General features: G+C 54.1%; 1 protein-coding gene across 1 annotated transcript; it reads left to right on the top strand.

The window, feature by feature from the left end:
- Nucleotides 1-5,774: 5,774 nt before the first annotated feature.
- UCN3 (urocortin 3) lies at nucleotides 5,775-20,905 on the top strand. The gene is made up of 2 exons (XM_034751943.1): nucleotides 5,775-5,886; nucleotides 20,432-20,905. Exon 2 carries the CDS (start codon nucleotides 20,441-20,443, stop codon nucleotides 20,903-20,905), a length of 465 nt encoding a protein of 154 aa, XP_034607834.1. The 5' UTR covers nucleotides 5,775-5,886; nucleotides 20,432-20,440.
- Nucleotides 20,906-22,122: the final 1,217 nt, after the last annotated feature.

The following is a 22,122-nucleotide window of genomic DNA, read 5'->3' as shown; positions in this document are numbered from 1 at the left end:
CTGCCCCAGCCTCTTGTCTGGCAGAGGCAGAATTTATAACTAGGGACACTGGGCTTCCGAGTTCAAATATCTCTGATGGGTCCAATGGGAAATCACTTTAACAGCGCCCTAGCAGGGGGGCCTGGCTGAAAGTAGGTCTCATTTATTAACAAGCCAACCCGGAGAGAAACTTTGCCCTGCGGCACTAGACAAGTCAAAGGGCTTTTGCCTGAGCAAGGGGTGAATCAAAGCCGAAGGCCAGATTGTGAAGCCTTCACTCTCAGGGGTGAGCGTTTACTCACCTGAGTAGCCCCATTGAGGACTTCAATTAGGGCTACTTGTGCCCCATTCCCTACCATTCTGGTCACACACACACACACACACACACACACACACACACACACACTAACTTTTAACCTCTGGATTCTGCAATGATGGGCAGTGAGGCTCCGAATGAAGGCCAACACACCTGGAAATAAGGGACCTCAGATGTTTTACTGACCACACTCAGTAGTGGATTACTCCCCAGGCCACCGGGGCCCGTACTCAGGGTCCTCAGCCAATTTGTGGCCCCGGAAAAAATCTCCCCTGCTTCTCCAGTCTCAGTGCCTCAGCGAGAGGGGGGCTGGAAAGGAGCGAGGTGGGGGCGGGGCTGTGAGGAAGGGGTGGAACAGGGCAGGACTGCGGAGGATGGGGCAGAATGTGGTGGGGCCGTGGGCAGGCTCACGGGCGGAAGGGGCAGAATGGGGGCGGGGCCACAGGTGGAAGGGGTGGGGCAGGGCCACGGTTCCAGTGCCAGGACCCCCTCGCTTGCTCCGGCCCAGGGTCCCAAGAGATCTTGATCTGCCTCTGAACACGCTGCTCTGTAGGGAAACCAGGAAAACTGGCTGAGCAGTAACCAGCCCCACCTGGCCTCTACCATTCCTCACACGTGCAGATCTGCTCCCCATCTCCACTGACACCTGCTCTCCATCAGCTCCCGGCTCCCCACCTGCTCCCGGAGCACCCCAGTCCCACCTGCTCCCACCATCCGCCACCCCCTAGATCTACACCAACCATCACCCCCACACACACCTGCCCCCACTCCCCTCAAAGTTTCCCCTTGAGCCCCCACCCCCAAGAGCTGTCCCACTTGTCCCCTCCCCAGCTGGTGTGGGGGGAGGGATAGAGGGTCTCACAAGGGGGAGAGCACGGGGGGGCACCACGATTGCCTCCTACCTCTGCCACTGCCCAGGGTTGACTGATGGCCCCCCCAGACAATGTTTCTGCTCACCACTGGGCCAGCCCCACAGCTAGGCACTCGGCCAGTGGTGGGCTGCGAAGGGAAGAGACCGCCCTCCCCTCCATCCAGCAGCCCCTCCGGGACTTTGCAATGGCAATACGGGACAGCTGTATGGGGCCAGGTGCGGGATGTACAATCCATCAGCTTCCTGCATCTCTTTATAGGATAATCAGCTCCTCATACCCAGCTGGTTCTACTAATGAAACCCCTGCCCCTGCCCCAGGTGTGCCAGGCAGAGCTAATTGTACGGGGCTGGCCTGAAAGGGGCAGGGTATCTCATCACAGTTCTACAGTGAAACACAAGGTTTCCAATGGAAACACTTCCGAGTCAAAGGCCAATCGGGGCCATTCTGCCGGCAAGCAGGAAGTAATCTGGGTGAATGTGATCATGACGTGGTAGGTTTCATGACTCTAAGGAAAGGAAGAAGTAAGAGCAACTGAATATGGACAATGGACTTCAAAAAAGCAGCCTTAACTAACTCAGAGAACTGGTAAGTAAGGATCCCCTGGGAAGAAAATCTAAGGGATAAAGGCGTTCAGGGAGCTGGCCGTTTCCTAACGAGACAATACTAAAGGCACAACAATGAACCACCCTGATGCAAAGGAAAGATAGGAAGAACAGTAACAGACCAATATGGCACCATCAGGAGCTCTTTAATGACCTGACAATCAAAAGGGAGTCCTACAGAAAGTGGAAACGTGGACCAATTGCTGAGGAGGAATACAAACAAATAGCACAAGCATGTCGGGACGAAATCAGAAAAGCTATGGCACAAAATGAGTTACACCTAGCAAGGGACATGAAGAAGGCAAGAAGAAGAGGAACTGTAAATACATTAGGAGCAAGGGAAAGATGAGGAGAAGTGGAGGTCCTTTACTTAGTGGGCAAGGAGAGCTGATGACATCAAGAAGGCTGAGGTGTTGAATGCCTTTTTTGCTTCAGCCTTCACTAGAAAGGTTAATGGTAACCAGATGCATAACACAGTTAATATTAACAATAGGGGGAAAGGAACACAAGCCAGAAGATGGGGGAAACAGGTTAAAGAATATTTAGATACATGAGATGTATTCACGTCAGTAGGGCCTGATGAAATTCACCCTACGGTACTTGAGGAACCAGCTGTACCAATCTCAGAACCATTAGCGATTATCTTGGAGAACTCATGGAGGACAGGTGAGGTCCCAGAGGACAGGAGAAGGGCATAGGGCTGCCCAGAGGGGGCGGGGACAAGTGGGGCAATTTGCCCCAGCCCCGGGCCCCACAGGGGCCCCCATGAGAATATAGTATTCTATAGTATTGCAACTTTTTTTTATGGAAGGGGCTCCCGAAATTGCTTTGCCCCGGGCCCCCTGAACCCTCTGGGCAGCCCTGGAAAGGCAATCATAGCACCTATGTTTAAAAATAGGGAAAATGGGGACCTGGTGAATTACATCCCAGTCAGCTATAAACAGATGTGATGTATCTTCTAGTCAGGCTTTTGACATTCTCACATGACATTCTCATAAGCAAACTAGGGAAATGTGGCTAGATGAACTTACTGTAAGGTGGGTGCACAAATGGTTGACGGACTGTATTCAAAGAGCAATTATCAATGGTTCACTGCCAAGTGGAAGGCTGTATCTAGAGGGGACCCGAACGGGTCTGTCCTGGGTCTGGTACTATTCAACATTTCCATTCATGACTTGGATAATGGAGTGGAGAATCTGCTTATAAAAATTGCAGATGTCACCAGGCTGGGAGGGGTTGCAAGCACTTTAGAGGGCAGGATTAGAATTCAAAACGACCTGGACAAATTGGAGAATTGGTCTGAAATCAACAAGATGAAATTCAATAAAGACAAGTGCAAAGTACTTCAGAAGGAAAAATCAAATGGGGAATTACGGGCTAGGCAGTAGTACTGCTGAAAATGATCTGGGAGCTATAGTGGATCACATATTGAATATGAGTCAACGTGATGCAATGGCAAAAAAGACTAATATCATTCTGGGGTGTGTTAGCAGAAGTGTTGTATGTAAGACACGGGAGGTAATTGTTCCACTTTATTTGGCACTGGTGAGGCCTCAGCTGGAGTATTATCTCTAGTTTGGGGTACCACAGTCTAGGAAATTGGAAAGCATCAGAGGAGAGCAACAAACATGAGAAAAGGTTTAGAAAACCTGAGGAGTTAAAAAAACTGGATCTAGTTAGTCTGGAGAACAGAAGACTGAGGGGGGACCTGATAGCGGTCTTCAAATATGTTAAGGGCTGTTAGAAAGAGGACGGGGATCAATTGTTCTCCATATGCAGTGAAGGCAGGACAAGAAGCAATTGGGTTAATCTGCAGCAAGGGAGATTTAGGTTCGACATCAGGAAAAACTTTCTAACTCTAAGGATAGTTAAGCTCTGGAACAGGCTTCCAAGGGAGGTTGTGGAATCCCTGTCACTGGAGGTTTTTAAGTATAGTCTGGACAACACCTGCCCAGAATAGTCTAGATTTACTTGGTCCTGCCTCAGCACAGGGGCTGGACCAGATGCTATTTGGAGGTCCCTTCCAGCCCTCCATTTCTATGAATCTCTGATTGAGGTCATCTAGTCTGTCCTCCTGCATAACCCAGGGCAGAGAACCTTCCCTAAAGATTCCTGCATAAACCACAGTAATTTGTGGTGGAATCTGAACTACACATGTTGCTACTATGATAATTTGGAGGGGGGCGGGGGGGGGGGCCATTGTCTTTGTTGAGATGTATCCCCGTCCAGAGATACTGCAGCTGTACCAGCCCTTCCATGCTCACAACGATACTGCTGAGCAGAAACAGAGACCAACCTTTTTCAGTTTTAAGCTCCTAAATCCTTACTTAGGTACCCATATGTAAACGGACCTGATTTCCCCAAGGGCTGAGCATTCACAAATCCCACTGAAGTCAATGGGAGCAGCAGGTACTCAGCACCTTTGGAAATCAAGTCAGTTTCACCCAGGTAAATGAGGAAGGAGTCCCTGCCGTGATCAGTCAGTTTCAGAACCAATGGAGTGAAGCAGGACAGAACCTGATCCTCCGCTCAGTTGTGGGTGAATCTCCATTGGCTTCACTAATGTTACTTCTGATCTATAAGGATGTAAAGGGTGGAGAATCAGGCATGTAGCATTGAAAGGCCCTCGATATAATGGGAGGAATGAACAAGAAAGGAAACCCCTAAGCAGATAATAAGGAGATAAGTTAATCCTTTTCAAACCCCACTTTCTTTCTCTCTGAGGCTCATCAAAGGACTTACCCCATAACCAGGGCCGGCGCAACCCATTAGGCGACCTAGGCGGTCGCCTAGGGCACTACAATTTGGGGGACGGTGACCGCGGCAGTATTTCGGCGGCGGGACCTTCCGCTGCCTCTGTGGGGGACGGCATTTCGGGGCGGGACCTTCCGCCGCCTAGGGCGGCAGAAAAGCTGGCGGCGCTCCTGCCCATAACCCATCAGATATTTGGTCTATCAAGCACAGTAACCCATCTCTGGGGCTTGCCAATGACTAAGTGACTTGGCCAGGGTCACCCAGAAAGGCTGTAGCAGGACCATAATTGAACCTCGGTTTCTAGAGTCCAACTCAATTGTCTTAACCACCAGATCAACCTTCCTTGAAACAGGCCAGTCTAAGGCGAGGTCTACACTACCTGCCTGAATCGGCGGGTAGAAATCAATCTCTCGGGGATCGAATTATCGCGTCTCGTCGGGACGCGACAATCGATCCCTGAATTGAAGCTCTTACTCCACCAGCGGAGGTGGTAGTAAGCACCGTCGACAGGAAGCTGCAGAGGTCGATTTTGCCGCCATCCCTATAGCGGGGTAAGTCGGCTGCAATACGTCGAATTCAGCTACGCTATTCACGTAGCTGAATTTGCGTATCTTAAATCGACCCCCCCCCTCCCGTAGTGAAGACCTGCCCTAAGTGGAGACACCTAAGTGGAGGCACCCACTTCTCAGAGGGCATAAGCACAGCACTTTCTGAAAAGCAGGGTCCATATTTACAAAAGTTCAGGTACCTTTTTCTTTCGTAGCTTTGGTCTGCAGCGCTGCATGCACTGGTTTTAGCTGAAAACAAAAGCCCAAGAGGTAGCATCTTTTAAAAATCCCACTAGGTGCCTAGCTTCATCGTTAGGGGCCTAAATACCTTTAAAAATCTAGCCCAAAGTGCGAAGTGTTAGTGCAACGTCCCTTGATTCCAAGCAGGAGGGTTGAGGCAAAATATGTGAGTCTGTGTGTATTCTGTACAGTCCTGGAGTTTGCAACAGCTCCTCTTCTTGGTGTGACTCTTAATAGCCAGCTTTTTTTTTTTTTTTCCTGAATGAGAAGGGACATCTCAGCCCCGTGACGTTGCCAGCTCCTTCTGATTTCATTTTAATGAAATCATGTCCAAATGAAGGCTCCGCGTCTGGAGTTACGATTCAGACCCCGTGATCACTCATTTTTATATATACACAAGGGAGGGGGCGAAGCGTTTCCATAGAGAGAAAAAATATCACAGCCCTCTTAATAACAATAAAAGAAGAGGCAGGATACAGAAGTTCAGGCTAATGTTCCTGATGTATTTCTCCTTACTCTGAGGCGGCGGCTTGCAAGCAAGAGCGCTCTCGCTCCCGAGCACAGGAGACTTGCAGGTGAGTGCATTGCTTGGAATTCATTTATGAAAGAGCAACCAGCTTCGTTTGCAATGAAGTTTAAATATTTCAGTGCTTCTCATAGGTGCTTAGGTCCCTGCTGGGCGCCGCATTTCTATGCGAGAGGAGACAGGCATTCGATCAAAAAGCAGGCTAAGAAACTGTATTAAGAGCCCAAAACGACTCTGTCTTTTGAGTTACTGAGGCAAAGGATTAGCTAAAGGACTGGCTGCAATTTTCAGAGTTAAACTGACTAGTTCCAGGGATGGAGGAAAGAGGTGGGTTTGACATTTTTCGAGGGGTATCTCCAGGGAGGACACAAGATGCGGTTTCTAAAGCCAGAATGGGGCAGCAAGACAGAGTCAGCCCCACGGCTAGAGTCAGCTTTGTGCATCAGCAACAAAACGGGCCGTTTGAAACGTGCAGTTGGTTTATTAGTTAGCAAAGTGGAGGTGTCTGTGGCTGAGATCCAAATTTGTAATATTTGATCTTCCGGTGACTACTTTCGACAGACTCATAGACTTTAAGGTCAGAAGGGACCATTATGATCATCTGGTCTGACCCCCAGGAAGCTGAGCTGTGAAAATCAGAGCCATCTAATTAGCTCCAGCCGGAGTTGTTGTTAGGGGGGGGGCCCAATAAGTCAGAAAAAGCTTTATTCCCAACTTGCTTGAACTGCCTGGCATGTCTGCTTCACTTTGCCTCCTGTCTTTAATAGCTAAGAGGCAGGTGTGGGTCCCCAGCTAGTGTAAAGTCTGATAGCTCCAATTGTCTGTAGCTTTTCGATATAATGTCTGTAAATTGTCCACTGGAGAGACGACAATTTATCCCAGCTGAAGATGTGCCCCTAACGGCACCTGGGGATCACATCTCGTAAATGTCATTGTCAGCCTGAATCCAAGCCTCTTCCGAAACTGTTTTGCCGCTTCTTTAGGCTGAATTCCACATTTCTTTGGGGACCGTTCCGGGGAGCGAGGTTTTGTAATGGTTAACAGTGCACTAGGATTCTCAAGTACAAGAGACACAATGGGATGGCGACCAAAAGGTATTTTTTGCAGTAGCCAAGGAAAGGGAATTCATTAGCCAGGCCATCGGTAGTGTATTGTGTTGAGACTTTGCCTGGACTGAATTTTTTATTATATCAATCCCGCGTCTGGGGATCTGGAACCAATGATGCTTTGGGGCATTTTCATTTGCGTTTTTTCATGCTTTACGGTCCCCGTCACCAATGACAGCCCCCAGAGAGTTTTCAGAGATGGGGCAAGCTAGTCCAAGCTAGCCTGACATAGGGCCAGACTTTCCTTGGCAGATGACGGTATAAAGAGTGTTACGAACTGATTTGATAGTGCGTTGTGCAGGGCTCAGAGAGATGCAAATCGTCGGACGGATTCGCACTGATTAGCGGAATATCATCCCTAGAGACAACATGGGAAGGGGCTCGATTAGCTCTTAATTACAGCTGGGTGTTTCCAAATGAAATCTGAACAACGCAGCTATCAAAACGGCAGCTCGTAATAATCCAGGGCCAATAGCCCTTGACGCTAACAGAGCACACGGGGCCAGATCTTCAACAGGTGGAAACCCATTGTAGAGCAACACGGATTTCCACCCGCTGAGGAGCCCAGGCATTTTTAGGGAAAAAATAAGCAGGATGTGGGTCTTTGCTGAGATCTATTCAGGCAAGTGCAGGCTGATGAATCCTGCAGAGCATATGGTTTAAAACCTAGCAAGACTCCATCTATCTGGCTCCAGCTCATGCAGCCAAGTTTATTGGTGCAATTGATTACTCCGGGACAGCAGCATGAGAGGAGCGGACATCAGAGAAGAGGGAGAACAGAAAGTCACTCTTATAAAACAGCCCCCCACACACATACACATAGTCCCTGTCCCTCTGGCAGGAAGTTGAAATCTCTTTTGAAGGGTCTCCTGGCTCCCTGTTCCCAAGGCTGGGGGGTGAAATGCCACGTCAAAGGCTGTCTCAGCCCAGGTCTACACTAGCGGGGGGGTCAACCTAAGATACGCAACTTCAGCTACGCGAATAGCGTAGCTGAAGTCGGGGTATCTTAGGTCGATTTACTGGCCGTGAGGACGGTGGCGAGTTGACCACTGCCGCTCCCCCGTCGACTCCGCTTCCACCTCTCACAAGCTGGAGTTCCGGAGTCGACGGGGAGCGCGATCGGGGATCGATTTTATCACGTCTACACTAGACGCAATAAATTGACACCCGATAGATCAATCACTACCCGCCGATTCGGCAGGGAATGAAGACCTGCCCTCAGATGTGTGTGGGGGGAAGGGGTTTATCGGCCTATTAACGTTTCATGGCAGAGTTTAAGCCCTGATTTTGCAAGGCGAGGAGCGATTCCTGGGCACTCTCCCCTGCCGTTAACAAGGGTGCTGAACATCTCACAGGATCGGGCCTGCAGTGGTACTAAAACCAGGGGCCAATCACACAAGCTTGAGCCAGGCAAAGCCATGGCAGACACGGCGTGCGCTTACCCCCCCACACACACCGCCCCGCCAAGGCGCCACAATCCTGGTCCACACGGCTCGCCCTTCCCACCTCAATCCTGCCCCGGTGCTATTCCAGCCCTGAGGCCCCCCATGGCTTTTCCTGTCAGAGCTGGGCCTTAGGACCCACGATCAGCGCAGGCTCTCCTGGTCCCTCGGCAGCCAGAGGGCTGGGAGCGGGGCAGGAGGGAGTCTTTTCTATTTAAAAGAGGAAGGCGGCAGAATGGTGGAGAATGGGCAGAGCCCCAAGGAGAGAGTGGAGGGGCGAGAGGTGGGAGCCACCCGCTAAGGACTGGATTGGGATTGAAAAAACCAACAGCGCCCCCCCCTCCCCTCCCATGCCAGGCAACCCTCACTCTTGCTCTGACGTATGCAGCCACTGGGCCTCAGACCGAACCATGTCCACATGTACATTGTAGATTTGGGCCTGGGTCTTCTAAGCCGACAGATGCGCCTCATTCTGCAGAGAGAGGGGGTGAAATACGGTGTGGCGTGTGGCTAGTTCTGCTGATGGCAATGGGTGCCCACGCATGCTCAGTGTTACTCACAGGCCTATCTGCTCCGCTGGATCCGGGCCTAGTTCAGAGCTCCACTGCCATTCTCCTGCCGCTTGTCCTCCGAACCACGGCAGGCTGTTCCGTCAGCATTGTGCCTGCCACATCGCCCCAAGGAAACAAGTGAGAATGGCTGTGAGCAACGGCAGGGCTCCTTGTCCAGCAGGCCAGTCAAGCTCAGTGGGTGGGTGGGCATCTCCTGCACCATAACTGAGGCCCAAACTGGTCCATCGCGCTCTTCCCGGAGTCAGGAAGGCGCTTCCTTTTCGCCCAGCCACTATAAGTCGTCCTGAGCTGATCTCAGCTGAAAGGGATCCATGCCTGTCCTCAAACAGCTTTCTACGCCAGCTATATAGCATGGATCTCTTCACAGCTACTGTGAGCCCGTGTGACCTGCCCAGACCTGATGCCAGAGCAGGGTTGTGCTAACTGGAAATACGAAAAGGTCTCTCAAGACCTACAGACCCATCACTGTCTTGGATGCCTGATTTCATAGAGGCCAGAAGGAACCATTAGATCCCCTAGTATAATCTCCTGCCCCAGGCCGTTACATTTCACCCAGCTGCCCCTGTATTGATTCCAATTACTTTAATTAAATTCAAGCATTTCTGTCCTCAAGCGGCCAAACTGTGTGCCAGAGGCAAAGGAAAGCAGGAGAAACCGAGGTGCCACCACGCCAACAGGCCCCGCAATACAAGGCTCCATCCCAAATTGCTCAATACCAATACCCGCAGCGTTTCCATGGTGCTTTCAAAGCACTACACAAACATTCACTAGTCCCCAACTCAGCCCTTAGTCCAGGGGAGGTGACAATTGCAGGCCCGTATCAGGGTGATGAGCATCTCTTCCCTTCTGAGCACGTTCAAGTTGACAATCCTCATGAAAATATAGAAGCCTAGGAAGTTCCAAATTGAGCTAGCATCTCCGCCACCAGCCACTGAGTTCCCCTCAGATAACAGCCGTAGCCTTAACTCTGCCCCGATGGAGACAGCTGCCCAACCTCACGAGTGGGGAAATGGAGAAACGTCGCATTGCACACTCGGTCCTCGGGAAGAGCAGGTAAAAATACTGCTGCAGCCACGGGCCTGAAAAAAACATCCTTCAGAACGCTCTCCCCTTGTCCAGAGAGCCCTCCCCAAAATACTAGAGGGATGCATACTGTAAAAAACACCGCCAGCTCACACCAGACTATGCATTCTGTGCCAGTGGCCAGCGTCAGCAGGCCCAATGCAGGCACTCTGGGCTTTCTTCATTAACAATCCACAGTCACAATATATTTTCTCAAGGTATCAGGCATTTTTAAAACCGTTTTCACAACACGGTGGGCCCAATCCACCATTGCCTTCTGCTTTGTGTTGTTATTTACGCCTGTGAAAAGTGGGGGAGGGTGGGGGAGAGGAATGCGACCAGCTCCAGATGGTAGTCTTGTGCACCACTTTGCACCCATTTTGCACACGTGTAAATGACTATATTATAGCGGACCACCAGATCTACTATAGCTAAAATTGAGACCAACTTTCTGGTTAAAGCTCGGCTTTCCTAAGTGCTCTAAAATTTGCACAGTTTCTCAGATTGCCATGAAATTTGGGGAGCACTGGCTGGGGTCAGTGATCCAAATTTGGGATCATTTGATCCAGGGGGTTCTGAGATATAAAGTGCAAGGCAGTTGAGAATCAGGCCGACAGTTTTCTGTGCAGTTCTGTAAGCAAAGTCACCCATCAAGATGCGAATTACAGGGTCATTCCTCCAGCCCTTACACATTAATCGTTATAAACCTCCATGGTGACTCTAGCCCTTAGTACCCTGGGAACAATTTCAAACAACCATCCGGGCCAGATGTTCTTGAACAAGAGTTGGGCATCTGGTCCATAAATCAAATCTTTGCTCTCATTCTCTTAGATGACTTCTTTCACTCAAAAGACATTCAGCTGAACCACCGACTTCCTTAAGCCCAAGCCTGGCAGTGATGTTACACAATGCTTTCTAAACCCAGCTGAGAATACTACAGTCTCGCCGCTCTAGGGGGCAGAGTTAAGGTTATGGGTATTTTGTTAGCGTGACTGTGGCTTGTTATGGAAGTGAAACCTCAGTGCTGAAATTCCTGGGGTACTTACTTTATTTTATTAACTCTAATGAACTGGAAAGGTGATGCCTGCTCAACACACTGGGATGGGCTTGCAGCTTTAAACACCCTGCAAGAAATTTTTTTGCATGGGAATTTCCTTAGTTTTTTTAAATTGTCCTACTGAGGGGCTGGAGGGAGCAGTGGGCTTGGAAATGGGGGGAGGGGAAGAGATTCTCCCTCCCTTCCCCCTGATCCCCTACTGTCTGTGGGGAGGGGAACATTCCCATGCACAGCCCAAGAGGGGAGTTCCTCTCTGGCAGACCTTAGGATGTGCGCAGGGTGGGAACTAGGGTGACCAGATGTCCCGATTTTATAGGGACAGTCCCGATTTTTGGGTCTTTCTCTTATACAGGCTCCTATTATCCCCCACCCCCGTCCTGATTTTTCACATTTGCTGTCTGGTCACCCTAGTGGGAACCGTGTCAGGTCTTAAAGGGGAGGGGGGATAAAGGGAGCAGGAGGATTGTGGGGGCACATACCAAAGGGCATTCCCCACTTCCTTCCTGTGCATCTCCTCAGGCCTGATTCCTGTGGAGCTTAGAGAAGCGCTCTGCTTGGATAAAGTAGCAGCTCCCTGGCAAGCCCCAGAAGGCTACTTGAAAGGTGCTCCAGCTTCACCTCCTGTGGGTGGTAGGAGGCTCCCTGAGGCCCACCTTAGAAACCTTTGGGGTACCTCAACCTTCCCCACACAGATGGGAAGAGGAACAGGGGGTCCCCCATGAGCCTTAGGTGGCTGGCAGAGGGGCCCCCAGCCTCCACCATCCTGAAGATTCTCATCAGGGCCACCCCTCTGTCTGATTTTGGCCCATTACGGGGACCGACCCTAGTCGGGCTCCCGTGCGGGGATCTGACAAGGCTCATAATGCCCCCATCCGGTGGGAGCTGGCTGGGAGGGACCCCAAGGAGCCGATGGAGGCTTGGGCAGACCAGCTAAGATAATAAAGTTTGTGGAACGGGTGGGAAGCCCCCAGCACACGCCCTAAGGCCCGGAGTAGGGCCTCCACAAGCCTTTCATGGGGCGGAGTGGCCTGCTGGCTTCCCCATGTTCCCTTTCTCCACTGGCCCCTGCTTTGCCCTCCCCATTCCTGCTCCCAAAGCCACGGCCCTGGCCACTGGAGATCACTCCAGCCTGGTCAGGTTTGGGGCAGTGTAGCTGGCAGCAGGGCTGCCTGCGCTGTACCTGTTCCGTGACTGGCTCCCGTCTGCGGGGCTGTCCCTCTGGTCCCTCCACCAGCCCTAACTATCAGGGGAGGTTTTATCTTCTAGGCTGTCTGGTGTTGTGATCTTGAATTGAAAATCCAACTGCCCCCCTCCAGCCCTGCAGCAAGTCACAGAGCGTTTGAGCCGGGTGAGTGACCCACGGGACTGACACTAAAGGATCTAGCCGGACTGCGTAGGACATCTGCTTTGGACCCACAGCTGAGGCTCTCTACGGTGTTGTAGCCACGTTGGTCCCAGGATATTAGAGAGACAAGAAGAGCTGGGTGGAAGCTCGAACTGTGTCTCTCACACCAACAGAGCCTGGCCCAGTAAAAGCTATTACCCCACCCACCTCGTCTCGCCTCGGTTCTGTCTACACAGCAAAGACAAACCTGCGGCCGGCCCGTGCCAGCTGACTTGGGCTTGGGGGGCTGTTTCATTGCTGTGTAGACTTCCAGGCTCGGGCTGGAGCCTGAGGGAGACAGACAGACACAGGGCCGGTGCTACCATTTAGGCCAACTAGGCGGTTGCCTAGGGCGCCAAGATTTTTTTTTTTATTTTTTTTTATAGCGGCCGCTGCATTGGGAGGGAGAGGAAGTCTGAGCCGCCGGCAGGCAGCCCAGGGGTTCCCCGGGTCAGCACGCTGCTGGCAGCCCAGGGGAACCCCTGGGTCAGAGCTGCCGCATGGATCCCCGGGTCAGGGGTGGGGGGCTGCCACGGGGGGGTGGCTCAGGGTGGGGGGGGGAGCTGCCGCATGGCTCCCCAGGCCAAGGAGGGAGCTGCCACGGGGGGAGCGCCTCAGGGTGCGGGGGAGGCGGGGAGCTGCCGCAGGGCTGAGTGGGGGGTGCAAGGTGGAAGTTTCGCCTAGGGTGCGAAACTTCCTTGCACCGGCTCTGGACAGACACATAGACACAGATACACACACACACCCCTCGCAGGGTGCTAGAGCTTGGAAGTCTACACAGCAATGAAACATCTCTACAGCTCAGGCCCCGGGAGCCTGGGCCAGCCGCAGGTGTCGAGTTGCTGTGTAGACGTACGGGTAGGATCTCTGTCACTTATTGCTTAGCCTGCAGGGTACTGAAATAACCACTAGGGGGAGCCTGTGGCTCACAAAAGGTCTCACACACAAGGGTCTCTGCACACTGCTTTGTTTTGTGTCAGGATCAAGGTAGCTATTGGTACAATGGAAAAGCCAAACATGGCTGTTTTGAGTCTGCAGTGTGGGTTAGTAGCTAGAGAATAAGACTATCTAGTGCTTTTCATTAGTAGATCTCAAAGCACTTTATAAAGGAGAGCAGTGTCATTATCCCCATTTCACATATGGGGAAACCGAGGCACAGAACTTGCCCAAGTTCACCCACACAGCCAGTGGCAGAGCTGGGACAAGAAGCCAAGACGCCTGAGTCCCAGGCCGGTGCTCTAGCCCAGTGATCTTGGGCAGCCAGGCTGAAGACTCTTTGAGATAGGGACTGTCTTTTCATTGTGTGTGTGTACAGCTCCTGGCACAGTGGAGCCTGGCCCGGAGCCCCTAGGCTTTGCCATAATATAAATACATCCCTCTGCGCCTTAATTTCCTCGTCTGTAAAACTGGCTCCTGCTCTTGTGAAATGTTGTGAGGTCATCCCAAGTGCTACAGGTTGGAACAATGGGGGGGAAGATGAGCTGAATACGGCACTTTTCTAACAAGCAGGTGAGTGTCTGTGTGTCCATCCCCGTGGGTCTGTGTGTGCCCACGGTCAGTGCATGCATGTATGGTCCCTCGCCCTGCTTTCTCCCCGGGACAATGCTGCCCTGCCACCGGCAGGGGCGCGGGTCTGGCGACGCCAGCTGACAACATTGGCACCGCATTCGGCTGTCTACCTATTTGGTCCCGGGATCATTCACAGCCTTGGATCATCCTGCTGGCTGCAGGGGCGAGAGAGCTGGGAGAGGGACCGAAACAAGCGATCTGCCACGTCCCGTGATGTAACCGCACGCCACACTGCTAATGAAAATCACCACCCCTCTATCTACTGAGGTGTAGCTGGGGCAGAGACCCGAAGGGAAATCGCTCCTACGCTTTCGCTGGCTCCTTGTAATTGTCACGGATGACTGGATGGAATAGATTAGATAAGAGGGAATGAACAGCGTCCTTGGGAACGGTGGAATTCATAGATGCCAAGGCCAGAAAGGCCCTCCCGTATCCTGCAACCCAAGCCAAGCCATTAAGGGACCCAAGAATGACTGTATCTTGAGCTTGCGCATTGTGATTGCAGCATGAGGTAGCAATGTGTCCCTTTCCCTTACACTGCAAAGCAATGGTTAGTGCAGGGGTGGGCAAACTTTTCGGCCCGAGGGCCACATCGGGGTTGCGCAACTGTATGGAGGGCCCGGTAGGGAAGGCTGTGCCTCCCCAAACAGCCTGGCCCCCGGCCCCCTATCCAACCCCTCCCACTTCCCACCCCCTGACTGCCCCCCTCAGAACTCCCGACCCATCCAAACCCCCTGCTCCTTGTCCCCTGATCGCCCCCTCCCGGGACCCTGCCCCCTATCCAACCCCCCCTGCTCCTTGTCCCCTGACTGCCCCCTCCTGGAACCCCACTCCCTATCCAACCCCCCCTTCTCCCTGTCCCCTGACTGCCCCAACCCCTATCCACACCCCCGCCCCCTGACAGCCCCCCCTGTACTCCCACCCCCTATCCAACCGTCCTCTGCTCCTCATCCCCTGACCACCCCCTCCCGGGACCCCCTGCCCCTAACTGCCCCCCAGGATCCCACCCCCTTATCCAACCCCCCCTGCTCCTTGTCCCCTGACTGCCCTCCCAACCCCATCCACATCCTCACCCCCCAATAGGCCACCCGGGACTCCCACTCCCAACCCTCCCTGTTCCCCATCCCCTGACCGCCCCCCCAGAACCTCCACCCCATCCAACCACCCCCTCCTCCCTGACTGCCCCCCAGGATCTCCCACTCCTTTACCCAACCCCCCGCTTCCCGCCCCCTTACCAGCAGCAGGAGCTCGCAGTCGCAACACCCGGCCAGAGCCAGCTGCGCTCCCCACGCTGCCCAGCGGGAGCAGCGGGCCAGACCCTGGCCCGTGCGGTGGTGCGGCTGTGGGGGAGGGAGTCAGCGGGGGAGGGGCCAGGGACTAGGCTCCCCGGCTGGGAGCTCAAGGGCCAGGCAGGATGGTCCCGCAGGCTGGATGTGGCCTGCGGGCTGTAGTTTGCCCACGTCTGGGTTAATGGGTGCATCAGGCCAGTGACCGCCCCAGGACCTTTGAGCATCCACAGCCAGACAATGCATTGTCACCATGACGATGTCTAGGAGACCGTGCTGTTAGAAATGCCAACTCTTCATCCCTCCGCATCTTCGTTTGCCAAAGCCGGCTTGTTCCCTATGGCGAATTCCTCCCTCCTATTTCAAATGGCTCCTTCGATGGAGTTTCCATTAGTAATAACAACACTTAGCTCTCATGCAGCACTTTCATCAGTAGATCTGAAAGCGCTTTTCAAAGGAGGGCAATACCATTACACCCATTTTATAGATGGGGAAACTGAGGCACAGAACGGGGCAGTAATATTCCCAAGGTCAGCCCGGTGGCAGAGTCAGGACTAGAAACCAGGTCTCCGGAGTCCCATGCCAGCGTTTTTCGTGCTAGCCAGGAAAACAGTTAGAATCCATGGATGGGAGGGGGGGCCGCCCTGGGGTGTCCCAAGCAAACAAAGTTTGTGAACAGTCAAAAGGCGTGCCAGGCTGGCTGGGACCTCCCTGTCTCTCCACTCGGTCCAGCTGCAGCAGGGTTCCTGCCTGCCGTGAATGGCTCATTCGCTGACTCAAGAGACGCGGGGCCTAATCTTGAGAGGGGTCGAGCACTCAGAACTCCCCTTGACTTCAAAGGGAGTTGGGATGCCCAGTGCCTCTCAGGAAGAGCCGCCCTGAGGAGGAGAAACCCTTTCAAACCAGAAAGACAATGCGCAGCAGAGCCGCGAAAAGCCAGGCGTTACTCAGCCTCCCACTAGGTTAGATTGGCTTGCTGGGGCAGACCTACTGCAGCCACCTTCCAGCCCTCCGCTCCCCAGACACTGGAGCGCTGGGCTCTGAGCAGGGGGAACTGGGTGAGGTTCTGTGGCCTGGGTTATACTGGAGATCAGATGAGACGGTCCCTCCTGGCCCTAAGGTCTGTGAATATCTGGGCTCCCCAGCGCTGACTGGGTCACAGGAGCATGAGTCGGGAAGTCTCACTCCAGGCCCGAGGGAATGTTTGCTCATATCACAGAGGATACGTCTACAGAGCCCACTAAGCCTGGGCTCTGACTCCGGTTTGGGCCCCAGCCCCCTTCCTCCCACACACAACTCAGTCTGACGCGGGTCAGCAAAGCACGCAGGACCCTGGCCCTAGGAACCTGCTAAGGGCGTGGGCCAGAGCCCAAGTGACTCAGGGCCGAGCAGTGTGGACACAGCTCAAACCACAGCCCTGGATCAGAAGGTCTGTATAATACACTATGGGCCCAGTTTACAATGCAGTGTGGATGCTCAAGCATGAACTTGGAAACAAGGGGTATGTCTACACTGCAGTAACACACCCACAGCACAGCTGTGGCTGGCCTGGGTTAGTGGGTTTGGGCTTCGAGGTGGGTTTCAGAGCCCGGCTCTGCGACTCGGTGCCGCGGGTTTCTCATTGCAGTGTAGACGTACCCACTCTGGCCATACGTCCCAGAGACCTGGGCTACTGTACAGTGTAGACACAGGTGCCAACTTTCCAATGCGCGGGGGGAGTGCTCGACCCCTGGCTCTGTCCCAGCCCCCCCCCGCCCCTTCCCCCAAATCCCCACTCCCACCCCACCTCTCCCCACCCCACCCCAGCTGTGCCTCTTCCTGCCCCATTCCACCCCCTGCCCCGAGTGCACCGCATCCTCTCTCCTGCCCCTCCCCCCCAGAGCCTCCTGCATGCCGCAAAACAGCTGATCATGGCGGGCGGGAGGCATGGGGAGGGAGGGGGAGGCGCTGATCAGCGGAGATGATAGGGGGGGCTTCCGATGGGTGCTCCAGCCCCGGAGCACCCACGGAGTGGGCGCCTCTGAGTATAGACATATCCAGCGTTATTGTCAGCCATCCCTTCTAGAGGAACAGCAGCTCAGGAAGGGAGCTGATCACGACATACCATCAGAAAACGGTGTTTGGACAAAACCAGCATTTGTCGTGAAATCACATCCATGTCAATGACGTACCATTTAGCAAAAAAAGGGGGGGAGGAGTTTAAGTCAACATGTCCCCTTTTGGCACAGAAAGTTTTGCTTGGTCATCCTGAAACGACCTTCGTTTTGAAGTTTACGTTAGGTTTGAATAGGTGAAATGGTACCAGTGCAAATGCACTGATGGGGGGAAATAGGCCCGTGGCTGGAGGAGGTGGGGGAAAAGCTGAGAGTGGCCAAGGACCTGCATGGTCTGGAGAGTCGGAGAGCGATAAAAAAACGTTTCCACTGGCCCCGCATGAACATTTTTTCAGAATTTCATTTCCCCCCAAATTTTAGCTTTTCATCTTCGCTTGCAATGGAAAATCCATCCGCCAACGGGCTTGCCTCTGGAATGATGGAGGGATGAGACGGCTGTGTGGCCAGGCAGGACTGAGGTGTATTGGGGATGCTCTGTTGGTACTACAGCAAACCTCTGTGGTGACCCGGTTATACAGCCCCTGCCTGCCCTAGACATGGCGCATTCCTTATCGGACGTAGACTTTAAGGTCAGAAGGGACCATTATGATCGTCTAGTCTGACCTCCTGCACAACGCAGGCCACAGAATCTCACCTACCCACTCCTGTAACAAACCCCTAACCTATGTCTGAGCTACTGAAGTCCTCAAATCGTGGCTTAAAGACTTCAAGGTGCAGAGAATCCATTGCAAGTGACCCGTGCGCCACATTTTGTGGTAAAGCCAAGGTGACTCAGTTAGTCAGCTCGTGATTTCGAGGGGCCCTGACTCCTGATTTTTGACTAGTCGAGGTTGGCAATACTGGGGTTTATAGGCAGGTGGACTCTCAGGGCTGCCATTGATGGGTTGCCAACACCGCATGGGGTTTCCTATTGATATAGGAACATATGTTACCCCTGGAGTTAGCTAGCACCACCGGAAGTGTCCAATTGGGATTCAGATTGCCCGGAAGTGCTTTTTCGAAAAATCGACATTTTGAACCAGGTTTGAGTTGGTCAGGGTGGGGGTGGGAGGCGGGGGCAGCCTTTATGTCAGGGAAGTCATATCGCGCGCAGGGGGCCACGTGGAAGAAGGCTGGGAGGTGACCATGCTATTCTGACAATCCCGTGGCCGTGTCCCAAGTAATATTGCTGGAACCGTTATAACAGCTGTTGTGGCCCACCCCAGAGGCAGCTGCATTTCAGCGACGGTGAAGCAAAGCAATGCTTATGTATGAATAGTCTGTAGGGCTGCAAAGCATCGGGTCTCCGGTTCAGCACGTACACTTAGAGGCCACTTTTCCAAATGTAGGTCTTAGCGACCCGCCCAAAAGTACAGGGGGAGCCCATGGGTGTGGCACACAGGAGGCCTGACTCCCAGTCCCCTGCTCTAATCACTAGACAAGAGATGACTGGTACCTGCTGATGGGGGGGGCACAATTTAAAGGTTCACCCCCCCCCAACCAACTTAGTCACCCCCCCCCCCCCGAGGCTCACACCCTCCTCTTACCTTCAGTGGCCCCTCCCTGCAGCTCCCAGCTGTTTGGTGCTGCCTATTCCCATGTCTGTAGCTTGTGGCTTGCCAGCTGCAGGAGCTACCACACAAGGAGGGGGTTAAAAAGGGGATTTATAAAGGGTCGGCAAACCTTGGCAGAAATCGGGGGGGGAGGAGGGCGGCACATTCCCCTGCGTGCGCCCACCCCATGCATCGCCTCTGCACTAGACCATACTTCCTCCTAGTTATGGGAATAGGACCCAGGAGTCCTGACTCCCCATCCCCGGCTCTAACCACTAGACACCTCCTCCAGGATCTGGAAATCCCAATCCCCTTCCCTTACCGCTGGACTATTCTGCCATCACAGGCGTGGACCTTCTCATTTCCCTGGGGGGAGCTTGACCCCTGCTCCACCCGAGGCCCCGCCCCCACTCCATCCCTTCCCCCAGGCTCCACCCCCATCCTGACCCTTCCTGCCTCATTCCACCCCTCCCCTAAGCATGCCCTGCCCTCTCTCTGCCCCTTCCCCCGGCGCCTCCTGCCTGCCACTGAACAACTGATCTGTGGTGGGCAGGAGGCGCTGGAAAGGAGGGAGCGGAGCTGATCGGCAGGGCCACCAGCAGGCAGAAGGTGCTGGGTGGGGGGAAGCTGATCGGTGGGGCCTGCCGGTGGGTGCTAAGCACCCACTATTTTTTTCCATGGCTGCTCCAGCCCCGGAGCACCCATGGAGTCAGCGCCTATGTGCCCTGAGGATACACCGTTATTAATGCTAATGACCCTAGGGTTACCATACGTCTGGTTTTTCCCGGACATGGCCGGCTTTTTGGTAATCAAACCCCGTCTGGGGGGGAATTGCCAAAAAGCCGAACATGTCCGGGAAAAATACCGCCGGCCGGGCACTTCCCCTCCCGGGCTCCGGGGGCGCAGGGTCCAGAGGCAAGGGGGCTGCCCGAAGCCGGTAGCGCTCGGGCAGCTCGGCTCTTAAACAGAGCCAAAGAGTCAGGGGAGGAGCACAGCAGCCGAAGCCCGGGAGGGGAAGTGCGCGGCCGGGGGCGCAGGATCCGGAGGCATGGGGCTGCCCAAACCCCGAGCGCTACCGGCTTCACGGTTTGCCGGGCAGCCTCCAGACCCTGCGCCCCCGGCTGGGCGCTTCCCCTCCCGGGCTCCAGCTGCGCTGGGGAAGCGCCGGCCGGGGCCACAGGGTCTGGGGGCTGCCCGGCAAACCGTGAAGCCGGTAGCACTCGGGCAGCCCTTTTCGCGTGGCTGGGAGGGAGGAGGGGGAGTTAGGGTGGGGACTTTGGGGAAGGGGCGGGGAATGGGTGGAGTTGGGGCGGGGAAGGGGCAGAGTTGGGGCAGGGCCGGGGGTGGGAAAGGGGCGGGGCCAGGGCCCATGGAGTGTCCTCTTTTTTTATTTTTTAAATATGGTAACCCTAAATGACCCTCACCTACGTTTCTACCTTCCCTGCCTTCTCTCCCTCTCCTGAGCCTCAGGGGGGAACCATGTCGCCTACCAGACTCATGCTGCTGCTCCTGATGGTGTGCGCCGCGCGGACGGGCCTGTCCCTCAAGCTGTACAAAGCCGAGTCCCTCTTCAGCTGCATCAACGCCGCCCTCTCAGAGGCCGAGAAGAGCCGCCCGGAGGAGAACTCCCTCGTGGACAAGAGGAGTTTCGACTCCCCGCCTGGGAAGGAAGCACCCTCACTGCAGGAGGAAGAGAAGGAGGAGGAAAAGGAGAAAAGGACGTTCGCAGGGGATGCCCGTTACAAATACCTCTCCCAGGCGCAACTCAAGGGGAAGATGTACCAGAACCGGGCCAAGACCGACCGGCGCACCAAATTCACCCTCTCCCTCGACGTGCCCACCAACATCATGAACATCCTCTTCGACATCGCCAAGGCCAAGAACTTGAGGGCAAAGGCCGCCGCCAACGCCCACTTGATGGCTCAGATCGGGCGGCGGAAGTGAAGAGGGCGGTGGGGTGGGATGGTGTGGGGTGGGGTGGGGTGAGGAGCGAACTTGTGGGTGAGGTAGGGCTGGGTGGGCCAGGGAGGGCGGTAGCCGTTGGGGTCTTCAGCCCACCTCTCCTGGGGCTGCCCAAATGGAACTGTATATAAGTGCTGTCTATTTTTGATCCTTAAAGCTGCATAACATTCAGATCTCTCTCTCTCTCTCTCTTTCTCGCTCTGAACTTTTCCTCTCCTCAGAACCCTGACTGCTTCCCGCTGCTAGGAGGAGGCAGACGGGGCTTTCACACCAGGGGAAGGGATGTTTGGCTTCCCATAACACGGGCCTCGATTAAAGCAACAGTCTCTCAAGTTTCCAATTCTTTCCTTTCCTCTCCTCTCATTCAGGCCTAGCTGGGCAAATAAAGCTTGACGGGGCCTTGTTCTTCAAGCTGTAGAAGATACTGTGAAGGTTATAAAGGCGATTTGTTACGGAGGCTCTGGGACCCAGACAAGACACTGTAACCATCCCTGGCTCTCCAAACACAGCCTGTGTTGCCTCAGGTCACCACACAGGGTATGTCTACACTGCAAGTAAGCCCAGGCTGCTCAAGCCTAACCCCTCTTGCGTCTACACTGCAACTGCGCTAACCCAGGGCTCAGATCCTGGATCCCAGGACCCTGCAGGGCTGGAGGGTCTGAGCTCGAGTTCAACTGGGACCCAGGGTCAGAGCCTTTATTGCTTTGCAGTGTAGATGCAGCCCCGCTTGTCTCGGGTCCTGGGAGGCAGCCAGAAGTATCCCACAATTCCCTAGGACACCTTCCTTAGTCCTCTCTATCCCAACCATCTGCAATCCCTCCCTGCGTTGTCAATGGCAGCAGCTCAGGTCAGCGTCAACCCATTGTCTTCTGATCCCCGATCTACAAGCGCGCTAGCAGACAGCCTCCTGGGTTTGCAGTGGAGAACAAACCCATCAAGCCTTTTGCAAGGCGAGCTGCTTCCTGGTGACAGGCAGGGCGGGCAGTTAACTTTTCCCATAGTGCACCATGCTCCTAAGGCTAGAGTGGCCACATTTTTGGGGTGGGCGCCGAGGATTCTGGGATATGGCTACTCTGACCTGGGTCTGTGCACTGCAGTGTGGACACCAGAGCTGTAGGTCCGAGCATGGGTTAGAAAACATGGGATTAAAATGCAGTGTAGATGCTCAAGCCTAGGGTTCCCTAACATGAGTCAACTGA

The sequence above is a fragment of the Trachemys scripta genome, chromosome 1 (assembly GCF_013100865.1).
Source record: "Trachemys scripta elegans isolate TJP31775 chromosome 1, CAS_Tse_1.0, whole genome shotgun sequence".
NCBI lineage: Eukaryota > Metazoa > Chordata > Testudines > Emydidae > Trachemys > Trachemys scripta.
Note: the sequence above shows the minus strand (reverse complement) of the source record. Positions and strands in the feature narration are given on the sequence as shown.